The sequence below is a fragment of the Chlamydotis macqueenii genome, chromosome 5 (genome assembly GCF_036417535.1).
Source record: "Chlamydotis macqueenii isolate bChlMac1 chromosome 5, bChlMac1.mat, whole genome shotgun sequence".
In the NCBI taxonomy this organism is placed as follows: Eukaryota; Metazoa; Chordata; class Aves; order Otidiformes; family Otididae; genus Chlamydotis; species Chlamydotis macqueenii.
In genome coordinates this window covers 37,056,878-37,071,335 of record NC_141560.1, presented here as the reverse complement: position 1 = coordinate 37,071,335, position 14,458 = coordinate 37,056,878, and the positions used below count along the sequence as shown (strand labels likewise).

The 14,458-nt window shown below is 35.5% G+C and overlaps 1 protein-coding gene across 4 annotated transcripts in view; it reads right to left on the bottom strand.

Annotated features, from left to right (window-relative positions):
* PALS1 (protein associated with LIN7 1, MAGUK p55 family member) overlaps positions 1-14,458 on the bottom strand; it is a 57,219-nt gene that overhangs the window by 20,572 nt on the left and 22,189 nt on the right. For all 4 annotated transcript variants that reach the window (XM_086749543.1, XM_086749540.1, XM_086749542.1 and 1 more), the window contains 2 exons: positions 8,089-8,602; positions 908-1,116 (listed from right to left, as the gene is read on the bottom strand). In XM_086749543.1, the coding sequence (XP_086605669.1) occupies positions 908-1,116; positions 8,089-8,455 (576 nt within the window). In that variant the 5' untranslated portion in view covers positions 8,456-8,602. The remainder of the gene's footprint in view (positions 1-907; positions 1,117-8,088; positions 8,603-14,458) is intronic.

The following is a 14,458-nucleotide window of genomic DNA, read 5'->3' as shown; positions in this document are numbered from 1 at the left end:
TTAAAATTAACAAATGTATATCTGTGTAAGGCGTAGCCACACCTTACTGCAATATATACATACACCAGGCCTGAGAAAATGAAGATACAGTTATAAACCCTCAGAGGGTCTTAGCTGCATCCAGCCGCATGTTAAAACTCATTCTTTTCACAGCAACTTCGTGTCTGATGAGTTTTCTATAAATCACTACTAATGCTTACAAAGCTATTGAATAGAGGTATTGCCGATCTATATGCAAGTGAATAAGCCTCAAAGAAAGCAGTCAACCTGGCTGAAATTGTAAAAGTATTCCAAAGTTAATGTCTGACTGAAAAGATTAAAAATCTCACCCAAGTAATTTCTAAAAGTACACTTTAATAATTTCTAAACAACATATCAGATCTTATAAAAGAGCTGTCATCTATCAGAGAAAAATTAAGTGCAATCTGACCACTACAGCAATAACTAAAACATTGAAATGAAGTAATACAGGATCTGTTGCTCACTTTAAAGCAACGTGCTTGTTGCCAGAATGGTTGTATTTTCAGAGATGCCTCCCAATTTAGGAACCATGGCTCAACTCAGAGGAAAGTCACAATAACAGAGAACTGTAATTCAATTTCTGAATGCTTGCAATGAAGAATACTGAAGGTAATAGAGTTCAATTTTCATAACTGCTCCCTTTTCCTATTTCTAAAGACAGTACCTTTTCTGTTACATATCTATGATAAAAAGGGAGCTCTTATCCCCAAAATATTTTTCTGGTTACTGTTTGGAAATCTGGAAAAACTGGATACAGCAATCAGTGACTACTATAATCCCTTTCATATCCAACATTAAGTAAGTCAGACAAGCTTGACAAGTACATATTTCAACAACAGCTATGATTACAGGTTTCATATATATCAGAGGTGCATACTGTACATACCTCTTGTGCTAGCTCTTGTGCATTGGAGATGAGAGGATATGGAGGGCTGGCTTTGTTCATGTGCACTGTAACAGCATTGTGTATCTTAAATGCATTCTGAAAATCAGTGTTTTGAACAAGCTGCAAGATAAGAGAGATGTCCTCTTGGCTCTGAGGGTCTACCAAAACGTGCTGGATATGCTTAAGAGAAGTTAACAGTTCTTCCACTTCTATGCAGGAAATAAAATACAAATAAGGTATGAGTTAACAAGATTCATAATAAAGTAATGTTTATATTACAATTTTTACAAATTTTTTTTTTGCTGTTCAGTTTTTAATCAGTAATGACGTATGCAAATTTATTGGTTATCTATTACTCACTCTTATTAGCAGGGAGTATCTGAATCAAAAAAAAAAAAAGGACCTCAAGTCAGTAAAAGGAAAAATGAAAAAGCTCATACACTGTTTAAATTTAAATTCCTAATCTCAAGACCAGTTTATAACAGAAAGAAATCACCGACATGCGAAAGATACAATAACTGCAGCTCATGTATTGCCAAATTGGAAAGAGGGACTATTTTGCAATATGAAAATAACTCCTTTGCTAAACTAATGTTGATGCACTGAGTATTCACCGTTATTTTGATACATCTTTCCATGTATGTATCTGTCATATATGGCAGATATCTCTCTCTCTCAACTAAATATTGGTTACTTACAGAATGAGTGTTTGATAAGTAAACTAGACTCAATTTCTAAACATAAAATTATGCTCAGTCTTCGCACAGTAAAATAAAAAGGTAAGGGAAAAAAAAATAGTATCTATGGTCAGAGTTCTGAAAGTCACCTGCACCGGAAGAAAGTTCTTATCTTTTACCTACAAGATTATGAGTTCTGCTTGGGCGCTAAAACATTTTAACATATTTTAATAATGAGTTTTACATGTTACATTACTGAACTTCAAGAACTAACCTGATGCTTCAGGGGTGCTTTTTAAAGCCTGTCAACAAATTTACATTGTTTTAAAACCAATATGACTTTCTGCAAGATGTCACTTCTCAATATTAAGCACTTGAGAAACTACTTAAAACAAGGAATAGGAATAATATCTGTAATGCATATAAAACCGAGTAAGAAATCCTCAAGCAGACCAAAAAAGCAATGGATGTTTTGAGCCCGAAATAATGTATGTGTTCTCACACATTATCTGAAAAAAAATCCGTTCAGCCACAAGAGGCTAGTCAGCTCTCTTATTTTAAGAAATTCAAGTAAGCTAGAATTTTGAATCCTGGTATTTTTAAAAAATGAACAACAAAAACAATCCCAAATTTTAAAATTGTCAGTTGATACTGATGTCAATCTCCCATACTGGTATCAAAGTATCAGCTTTGAGAATTATTTTCCAGTTTTAGCAACCTTCATTTATTCATTATGAGCTAATTAAATAACATTAAAATAGGAATGCTATCAAGACATCAGCTAATTTCTATTTTTTTTACATGAAAAATCATAGTGATACTGATCACTAACACGGAAAGATTCTGTCAAGAAGTTTCTTTTACATGTTTTTAACCTCAAATTCACCAGCACACTGAACACAATGCTAGACTCAAACTTGTTGAGCACAAGATTAAAGTGGTTGATAAATGGGCATATGAAAACCGTAAAGCCTAATAAAATAAACACTTCAAAGAAGTTTAATGGCTTTAATTTTGGATAAAGCATATCTACATATATGTTCTCAATTCTGAGTTTGCAATTCAGTGTTCTGTATAATAAAAAGGAACAAACAGTCCAGACCTAGTACTCTCATACTTTACTGTCTGCAGGACAACTCAAAAAAGCCCTAATAAAAACCCCACCAAAACCATTCCACACATGCTAAAAACATCCTACCCACCAAAGGACAAGGGCTTCTTCCTGTAACCACCAAGGAAACAAAGGGCAGTAGTACAAAAGCTGCACAGAAAGCTTGGACACCGGCTGTGCAGGATATTCCACAGGTGAAATCCAGAACAGCTCACAATGCTAATTAAAGCAGCCAATGCCTCACTAGGGAACTGTATACACAATATGCTGCCTATCTCACAGGGAGAGAAAAGCCATTTGGAGAGAAAGGCTACAGAAGAATCTACAAGCAAGAATATTTGCTAAATAGGACATTATCAGTTGGAAAATGTCTTGCCTAGTGGAGTATGCAGACTACTAAAGCATCTCAGCAACCGACTCTCCCAAGTCTGAGGAAGCATGCTATTTTCAAGAATTAAAAAAAAGTGTAAAACAATCAGATGTTACGGTAAAATTTCTACTGATGCCTACTCAGTTAAAAAACACACCAACCCAAAATTCTGCTAGTTGTTACTTTTACTGGATTCAAAGAACAGCAAGGCATTAGAGAAGAACCTAACTTCTAACTCTTCGTATGCATAAATTATTTTATTCAGTTGTTTCTGAATTGTCTATTCCCCTTTATATATCTGAAAATTCAAATACATACACACATATGTACACATATAATACATAGTCCATGTAAGATATAAATACATATGGAAAGACAGACATCTTATTCTGTATCTACAATAAAGATAGTTCTGTGACAAAAAATAAGTCCTGTTCCTAGATGCCTCCACTTTTTCTCCTTTCAGCACTTTTCTAGGTCCTTCTGTGTCGCCCTTTCTTACAAACTACCACAGCACCCTCTTCTCCATATAATTCCCTTCCACTCTGAATATTCATCTGTGCTGGACGCAAAAGCCCTATACTAAACAATTTCCCCCTACCGTGAAACAGCAAACATACACCCCCCTCATCATGACTCAAAAAGAGAAAAAGAATGCTTGAAAAGAGTGAAATGAAATATTCACCAGAAGTTAGCAATCCATTTCCTAGTCATTTATTTAATAAAAAATCCCCCACACATAAAACCACATACAAATCTGGCTTTACGCATGCCTAACTCTCTCTAGGTTCCTGTTTCTGATTTCTGAGTCACAGACTATATTTCAGTTAAGGTTCCTTTTTTTTTTGTTTGTTTATTTAGTTGATTTTGGTCTTTTTTTAAGAAAATAAATGCCAGGTAACAAAAGACCCCACCTCTAGACACTTCCTATTGTCTTGAGGGAAAAAAAGTTCAGTAAAAGACTAACATCTGCATTTACTCACAGAAAAATGTCACGGTTCTTTTGCAGAACGAGTCCATTTTTAATCGCAGATCAATTAGCAATCGACTACTTTTTTTTTTTTAAAGTCTTCCCTTCCAAGAAGTGTTGCAGCATTTTTTCCATTAGGCTATGAAATGGCTGGAATGTGACTGAGCACTGTGCAATATACACATTAATCAAAAGACTGCCGGGGCAAAAGTATGCAACTGCAGGGGAGGACACATGGTCACAGCTTAACATGTTAGATTAGAAAAAGAAGAAAATAAAATAGTTGCTGTTTGTCTTAAACGAAATATTATGAACAGTAAACTTATGAAGATACAATTGACTTTATTATATGGCTGCACCAATATCTTAATTCCCAAGTTTTTTTATACATCTCAAGTACTCTGTGTGCTGGTAGTAGCACTCTAATGCTCCATATATACTTTAATCACAGAGCTAAGAAAAGTATTGGTTTAGCCAAAAATACTTCTGAAAGCTTACTTATATTTATAACATATTTAAACATAAGTTTTGCCCAATGTATATAAAAACAAAAACCAGGCAGTTTGTCCCCTAAAAATATTTCACTGTAGCTACAAAAGGTTTACTTATACAAAATCTCAGTTACTTGTTTAACTAAATTTGCTGAATGAACTGTAGCAAACAGTTTTCTGCATTTTATAGAAGTATATTGCTGTGAAAAAGCCAGTTTAATACTTATATGCATGTGTTCTAGGTGCACAGAAAGTTATTTCCATTAAGACAGCTGTGTAAATCATACACTGTTTTGAAAACAAACATGCCCTTTAAAATTGCAAGTGTCCTGTTTTATTTTTATAAATAAAATCCAATTTGTTTAATCCAGTCTGCTTTCTTTTTAGAGGAAAAGATTAAAGACTTGGCAAAGATCTGCCAAATTAGACACTGGCACTTATGAAACAACTTCAAACTAAAAATACAGACAATCAGGTCAATATTCTTATTTAAAACAAAAACCATAGAGCCTCTGCTAAAAATACAACACACCAAAAAGACAACCCACAAAAAAGGAAAACTAAACCAAGTATTTTTTAAAAAAAGACTGAATAAGGGTAGTTTAGCATCTCTATAATTCACTAGCACCTGCCCACTTTTATTTGAGTTTCTCCTAACAAAGCTTAGAGATTTGTGAAAGTGACTAAGCACTCTCACCCGGACAGGAAAAGTGGAAAGATGTCAGGAGCAGTGTAGATCAGAAATTCAGTATAACCAAACTGAAAAAAATATCACAAAATAGCAGTTATTTTTTTGGACAGAGTCATAGGCTAGCAAGTTTCTTGGAGACCAAAAAGTTGTATATGTAGATTTAAAAAATCTGGCCTCTTCAATTCTTGTGTGACCCCACCTGGAGTACTGCATCCAGCTCTGGAGCCCTCATCATAAGAATGACATGGACCAGTTAGAGAGAGTTCAGAGGAGGGCCACAAAGATGATCTGAGGGCACCTCTGAAGAGGTCACGTTACTGCAGAAGCACTTTGACAAATTTAAAAGAATGACTCAGTTTTTGACAACACTAATGACTGAATAGACACACTTTATGGACTACATAGGTTAAGAGACTATAGCACTTAATTTAGATTTTTTTTTTTTCAAGTTTGCAACAACTCAACATCACATTTAAGCATAATTGAAAGCACCACTCTGAACAGGAATGCTAAATCATCTCTTCTTAAATCTTAAGTCTACCCAATCCAAATTGTTATTATAATTCTATCTGTCAAGGAAATAACAGCAGCATGTTTGTATGCCTGTCAATATTAAGTCATGACTACTCCGACTGAAATCGATGCCTGTGAAACTCTAATTCAGCTCCCTGGTACACATATGGATATATTATGATTTTGTCTAATTGCATCTCCTAAAGCTCCTTGCCTTTCTAGCTCAAAAACCAGACCATACACTCAGCAAGCTAGTCAATACTTTTGCTCTATGCATATACTTTTAAGCCTTATTTACTGCAATTCAGAGCGGAGACAGACATCGCTAGTTCACTGAGTTTCACGGTATCCGAGCACTGAGGGGAATAGCTTTAGCTAGATCATGCAATTTACTACTACGTTTTTACAAAAATATGCAGCAGAACAATGACAAGACCCAAACTTCAACTATAAAAGTGAAGAGGAGTTTGTCCTCCTGGACAAAATCTAGTAATTTTCCTTCAAGATGCATCTTACACCATATATTGCTATTTCCTAATTTACCTCTTTCCACATACACACCTCTATATTCTTGTCTCCAGAGTTTAGTGTCTTCTTACATCAAGTATTCACAAACTGTAGCCTCCCTTCACACCAATTTCCTCCCTTCTATTCTTGCTAAGCCAAACTTAGTTTCACTTTCCAGCTTTTCACGAATACTATATTTCTCTGACAATCTCTCTGCTTCCCCCACAGCCTGTACCCATTTTATCCCCACACTGAGAGATTTTCAAAATAGCCTTTCATCATCACAGTAGCTTCTCCACCATTGTTTTTCCTGTTCAAACAGCTGCAGTTTACCCCAGCACCTTACTGGTTCTCAAGCTTGTCAGACTCATACTTGTTAGTAATCTCTTTCCTACCAGCTTCCATGCCTAGCTTCTCTGCCCACTGGCTTCCACCTAGCCCTCCCTCCAAGTTTTCAGCATCTCTGCCATGAAACCTAGCCTCAGCTTTCTAATTCTAAGTCCTCTCTTTCCTCCCTTCTGCAGTTCCAATTTCCAATTCCCCCTGTAGTCAGACTTCAGAGCTTTTAGCCACTGTGGCTAAGCAAGTCCCAACAAAAGTTCACATCTACTGTTTGACATCAGTCTTCACACCTGCTTTGTGTTCCCTCTAAGAAGATAATTTCACAATCAAAGATCTAATACTTAATAAAGTTAAGTACAGAATCTGCTTCTTACAAAGAGATCTCTTGTACAGAAGGTGACAAGCACTAAAACAAGGATATCTGCCTTGTTTGTAACCAACCCTCTTTCCAGCATGAGGCTGGATGGGATGAATTCCTGATGACCCTTTCAACCTGAATTTTCCTAAAGAGAGATTTGTACAATAAGGATTACCAGAGGTTATGGAATAGAGCCATGTCTTTAGCAGAAGCGTTGCACAGGCACACAAATACTGATGATGAAGCGGGGGGGGGGGGGGGGGGGGGGGCGGGGGGCGGGGAATTGACAGTTTGATAGCTGTTTTTCACTCTGTTCTCAGCTACCAGCCAACAGGAAAGAACACCAAGAATATTTAGAGTAGCCCCCCCAAAAATGCACCTTTTTAAAGCAGTTTGGATCTCAGAACAGGAATAGGTCTGGAAATCCAAAATGGATTCCTACAAATTCCCAGTGCCTCTCTTTCACTCCAGTGGCACATCGCATTTTAGATTTACATACTTATGATTGACAAAGAAAAGTTAGAAACTTTTTCTACACAAGCATAGTTTAAAGCCATAACAGCTACAAAAGGAACAATTTCATAACCCATTTCTTCAAAAATTACTAATGTTACATTTTCATCAATGTCTAAGTGCCAAGGTAAGCAGATTTTCACTATTAAGATTAATACTTTAAGAGAAAATGTATAGTATATTAGGCCACCATTGATAATGCAAGACAGGCAGAATAAGAAGAAACCACCAGCATGCTTCTCTAAAATACTAAAACTTATTGCATTTTGACTTTAAATGACAATGTGTTTATTCATAGCTTATTCTAGTCTGTGCTGCATTAAACATAATAAAATTGGGTATCACTTGCACCGTTTTCCCCAGTCTACAGAAAATGAAGACATCCACTGAATTCACTAGTTATCTACAGGGTATTCAACTGTTCCCAACCCAGACCGGTTTCAAAAAGCCACTTGTTGAGGCACATAGCCTGATGCTTGACTAAATAAATACAAAATCCAAACCACCACAAATCCAAAGGACCAGAAGACTTTAAATCTGTATAGGAAGAATTAGCTAAATTAGGTTTTCAGTGGCCTAAAAGAACATTAATATCAACTAAACTTTCTCCATTAGCCCATTCATTGCATTTTACCTACCTAGTGTCTTCACAGTATAATGAGGACTTTCCAAAACAATTCCTTCTTCTGTGTCAAATATTGGATTATCTATTCCAGTTTTAGGAGGAATTTGTGCTAGTTTCTTTAGCCTCATGGAAGCAGTAAGGTCCAGTTCTTGTTTCTTTCCCTCTTCTTCCCGTCTGCGCCTTATGTCCTCCTGCTGCTGACGGATTCGCTCCAGTTGAGCGCTCCGCCGCATGGGCATCATCCGGGAGCCCAAATCCCCAGGGCAATCAACAGCCATTTCTCTGTGCTTCTGAGGTTCCTCAGGAGAAGCAAGATCCACATTTTTTGCTTCACTGTCAGAATCTTCTGTGATATGTCCATTCATATGAGAAGTTGTCATGATTATTTGTAATCACGCTTATTGTCTTCAAAAAGTAGTGCTGCTATTAGGCCAGTTTTTGTTATGATGCTGCACAAAATCCATTATACCTTCAAAAATATTTCCCTTCCATTGCAAGACAGTTGAAGAAACATCCAGGAAGAAAATCTAATGAAAGACATTCAAACAAAGTTAGTGAATAAGTGTGTTTTCTTATTAAAGCAGTTAAGAGTTCTCCAGGTCCCCAGCTATCAGAACAATGGAACTTTTCCTCGATATTTACATAGTGCTTCTTCCTCTACCAAGAACTACAGAACCCTCACAAATCTGTTCCACACATTTTAGTAAACTTCATGTGCCAGTGTTAGAAAAGGAGTACTGTTCAAACTAGTGAAAAAGTCTCTTACATTTCCCCATCAAAGTAGTGGAGATTCTGCAGTTAACACACACACTTGCAAATCAACAGCTTTCAGAAAGTTCCCACTCAGTTTTAATTTCTCCTTTCCTTCTTAAAGATTCCAACACAAACCACGCTTACCATCCTACAAACACTAAATGTTGTTATGAACATTTTAATGAGAAGTTTAATAAGTTAAATGCAAGATATTTGCATTTTTTACTCATAAATTGAAACATTTTAATGTAAACATTGCTTCCCAGGTTCAGAGAAGACAGGTCTGGCATAGAGTTCTTACAAAAGATGCTATTTTAAACAGTCTAGAGCTGCACTTACAGAATTGCAAGTACAGATAAAGTCCTAGGATAAGGGTTGGACAGTTCTGGTTAGCAGTTGCTCTTAATAGTTCCTACAGGTATGCATTAAAGCAGAAAGGATTAAATACAAGAGCAAAAATCTTTGTGTCGGCGTACAGAAGTGCAGATTTGAGAGAGAACAGTAATTAATTTCTACAGTTAGTGACATTCCACTATACTCCTTACACCTTAATCTAGTTTCTCATTCCTGATGATTGAGGCTAAATACAACCACTCAGTTGTTAAATATAAAATATACAATGCATTTTATACCACATTGCCTTTGTGTATCACAAAGTCAATGACACATTACCCTCAATATGCCCAATTAAAAGGTCATAAAATTAATAAATAGTTGTGTAGACTATTACTAACACACTTAATTTTCAAATTCCTTTTAATTTTTTTTTTTTTAGTTTACTGGAAGGAAATTCTACAAAATATCTCCAAGGTTTATTATATACTGGAAGCACCAAGACAAAAATCACCTGCCAAACAATGTTCTTAAACCAAATGTTTGTGTTTGGAGGAGGAAAGGAAGGATGCTTATGTTGTAATTAAGTTGAAAATTAAATATCATAGTACTGTCTTGGAGGAACAGTAACAGAAACTCCCACACAAGTTTTTGCCAGCTTGCAATTCTTAATAAGTACAGCTTTCCATTTTCCTAAGGAGTAGTATACAGCTATATACAGCAACAAACCGATTTTCTTGTTTCCTGTCTAGTCACTACTACCAGTTAGTACTAAGATCTTCCAAGAATTAAATATTTAAGCATTTTATGATACTACAAGTTATTTTTTACCTTTAAAACATACTTAATCACACCTCATTGATATGTAAAAATTATTTCAATGCTCAACATTCCAACATTCAGAAAAAATTCAGGCAACAAAAAAAGCCCATAAAAAGCTGCACAGTAGTGAGTCTAGCACTGCAAGTACCACACAATTACTTGGTGTCTGTAAAACTTTCAGCTAGTGCTTTTTCAAGAACAAAGTCACAAAGTTAGCATTCAGACAGGGGTATATAAAGCACCATACCAAAAAGCAGTCTCTGAAACTCAGAAAAAGGCAGACAATTTAGCGAAATGATATTCACAAAGCCACATTTCCCCTTCTGTAAAGGCAACTTCGCTGTACAGAATTACCAATCCCAAAAAAGGAAGTCTCATCCAGTACAACAAAATTACAAACAGCTAATTTAACTCGGGTGGAAGAGAATTCAAATTCTCCTTCATCCACATTGTACTGGCCATAGCTTGTCTGAAGATCGAGTCTTTTGGAAGTTACATTCATCTATTTTCAATTCTGACAAGCCCAAAGAAAACTTATACTCCTCAGTCCATATGGTACCTCTAACAGGTGTCTAAACAACTTGAGAGAATGAATAATATCCATTTACTCAGCACTAAAAAAGTAAAAAACACTATCTGAGGATACGCAATAAGTAAAACGTAACTTTAAGGATATCATTGTAGCACTTAATCATGTGTAAACCAAGTAATGTCACATTCACTAAAGATAATCTATAAATCAGAAAATGAGGTTGCTGAGCAATACTCAGTAACTGATCAAAAATATTCAAGGTGAGATTAGCTACATTTTCCCCAGCAAATGTAAAAGCACTAGCTATCAAAGACAAAGAGCATCTTTTGAGGTTAAATCAGAAAAAAGGCACAACAAAAACTCATGCATCTGTATATAAAGAAGTTTCTAAATCTCTCCAGTTTAGTAATAAGCACTGAAGACCACAGAAACCAAAAGATGGTCTGAGGTAAATATTAGTAATAGGCAACCACTAGCAACATTGCTTACATTTTTAGTATAAGCTCCATGCAAGATGCAAAAAGCATATAAAGTCTTGTAAAAGAGTAAGACAGACACTTAAATGGCCTGTGATAATAATCGCTCACTTTCATATTTAAGATCTGAGCTAAGTCAGTAAAGAAAAAATAAAAAATTACAGAAAATCTGAGTTCTCGAGTCACACTTTAACTGCAATATTCAGAAAACTGGCATCAAAATTTAAGAGAGTTTTGGAGAATTTTAAAGAGAAAGCATTTTTGATATCCCAGGAAGTCAAAAGTCTCTGAAGCAAGCGACAAGCAGTACAGGCAAAGCAACCACACTCAAATAAAGATGACACGAAATATAGCTTATTGGGCAGCCTGAAATTTGACATTACCAAAACAGCAAATCAACTTCCCAAAACTCGACCCTCCCAGATATAACCAGTTAATAATCCAAAAAAGCACAGGCATGCTGCAAGTCTGGAATGCTGGAACAACTTCCTTTAATCACAGAACTTCTGATAACGAGTGACCCCTTCCAAACCTAAGCTCACTGTTCTTTCTGCTTTCTCAAGTCTGCTTCAGACATCATAATTCCTCATCTCCCAACAGTTTTGGAAAAATGCTACTGCCTAATTGCAACAAATGAAGAAAGTAGATAATGGGAAAAAAAAAAAAAATCACATTAGCTGTGAAGTCCCTCTCTACAATGGTCCTAAGGAACTTAAAATGTAAAATATGACACTGATAAAATGTTAACCTGGTCTTCAAATGAAGGTATGCTGTAGCTGAAGTTAAAAATAACACTCAGCTTGAGGCAAGCATCAGGAACAGAAAATTTAATTCTAACCAATAAGCATGGCATCAAAAGTCCTATGACAAATAATTTCAGAAACAGTTTTATTGGCTTTGCTTTCTGAAGGTTTCTTTTGCGATTTTAAAAATTCCAAGACAACAACAACAATAAGGGAAGGTTGTCATTCCAAATCTGTTCTCTGTAAGTTGTGGATCATTTGATAAACTATCTTTTTAGGCCAAGAAGAGCTAATATTCTTCCTGTTCTTTTTATACTAAGGAGAAGAATTTACAGATATACTCAGTAATGCTGATTTTTACTACATTAAATATGAAATATATAGAATAATATTTGGGATTAACATAATTCTTTTCTACTTTAGAACTTGGCATTAGCAACTTCTATACTCTTCTCATTTGTACAAGTCTCTGTCTTACACAGAGTTTGGTTGCTCAAAGTTCAATAGGGTTAAATTGTAGCTTTGACTGTCTTCCTTTGAACTGCTGATATCTAGCAGAGGAACCTTAGTGTTTCCACATGACACATAGATCTTCCCAAATAAAGCAGATTCATGACTGGTTTCTGTCCAAATTCATATCACAAGTCTTACCAATATGGTCCTGGAGACCACATATGAAAGTATCTTCTTCATAGATTACTTTTACTATTCAAATTTTTGCCCTACAGCGGGTTTGTATAAACTGCTAACATAAGTACAGCTCTATAGCTCTATAGAAAGAGCATTTCAGTCACTCCAATCACCATCAGGCATTAGACAAGAATTTAACTGTGAAGTAATTATAAACAGCAAACAAACCATATTTCTGGGGCAAGTTCAAAACAGTAAAGAAAAAACCACAACTACTGTCTTGCTAACTATACTTACTATTCTCAAAAATATTGTATTTTACAAGCCACACATCATTCTTCATACTGACTCCTAACAATGTCAGGCACACAATCTTTTTAACCACCCTGAATGCACTAAACAAAGCACAGACCCCAGAAGCTCTGTCAAAGACTAAACATACATAAATGCAATCATCTTGGTGTGCAAGACAGACGTTGGTATAAAATACATACTGACAGGGACAGAAAGAGAAGTGCTGTAAAGCGGTTTAAGTTTTCACTTGCTTCTTGGGGACTGTGGTTGGTGTGCAGAGGAATCCTAATTGCTTTAACAACTCAATTCTGTACAGTAAAATTAAACTTGTTTTGCTTCAGCAGCTTCCAAAGAGCAAAAACGACATTTTCTAGAGGCTGAGGTTTTGTGTTACATTTCGAGGTGTTTAAAATTCTTTCAATGCTACAAGTATGATTAGACTTGATAGTTCCCTTTTTAAAATTCATTAAAGCTGCAAATTCTGAATGACTGCAGGGGAGTTCAGTGCTCACCACCAACTGAATTTCATTAGTTTTGGCACAGTTGAGAGTATAAAAGCCCAACCTACATCTGTAATTATATTATAAACCAAGAAATACATATTTAACAATCGGGCAACAGTGCAAAGGATTTAACACCAGCTGAAAGTCATATACTATGACAGACAAAGTATACTAAAATATTCATTAAAAACAACTGGAAGAGGAATTCTAGGTTGTTGAAGTGAATTAAAAGTTAGATTAAAATCACATACAAGATGCTTCCTGATATCTAACAAAATATGAGCATAAAATTATGCCAGAGATCTCTACTATGTATTATCAATGGCTCACATAATGATGGGTCTTCGGTATTTTTACTCAGTACTTCAGATTTCTAAGCAAGCAAAATCTAAAATCATAAAAATCACAAACTAATAAAGTAAAACATTTTAGTAATTCCACAAACGAAAGGTCAGTGTAGGAAAAAAAAAATCCCAGCCTTCTCTGCATCATCCCCCAAGCATCATTGCTTTCTTTAACAGTATTTCAGTGAACCAGCAGGATTAAGGGACTTGGAAGCCAATTACATAAAAGAAAACACAACACAAACCATGTTGCACAGCATAAAACTAATGACTACTTGATAAGAGTTAAAGATTGGAGTTTATGGTAGAAAACTCCTCACAGATATCTCCTATGGAGCTTAACAGTACCTGAAATACCTGGTATTTCTGGTACAGAACAGTACTGGGCCAGTCTGACGTTTTTCAAAAGCAAGTAGAATTTACAGAACTTATGAGACCTTGATATTATTTTTTAATTTTAAAATATTCTACAACAGGAAAAAAAAAAAGAATTCTCTCTAACTTTGCAATGCATTCAGGACTGCGACTTCTGGAATGGTTTGTTTGGTTTTTTTAGTCTATAATATTTCATACAATTTCCTCTAAGTAGATGCCCTAGCATAGTCATGGCATTAGAAGAAAACTCTTCCTTTAATACCCAGTTGACTCTTATTTCTAACAATTTCAGACCAGAGTTCATTATAAAACCTGTCAAGCACAGTAACTCCGTTCAATATGTGTATTTCAAAGGGCTTTCAGACATACCAAGAGGTTTTAACATTCCATGCTCACTTCAATGTGCAAGATATGTGGATCAAGAACAAAAAGGGCTAAACCCTCAAAAAGCAAGTAATTTTCATTGTTAGTGCTTTCTAAGTTATATTTGTACAAGACGAATAACAACATTAACTTGCAACATTAAAGCACAGAAAAACTGATGAAATTGAAAATTCAGATGCTAATGTTAGATTCCA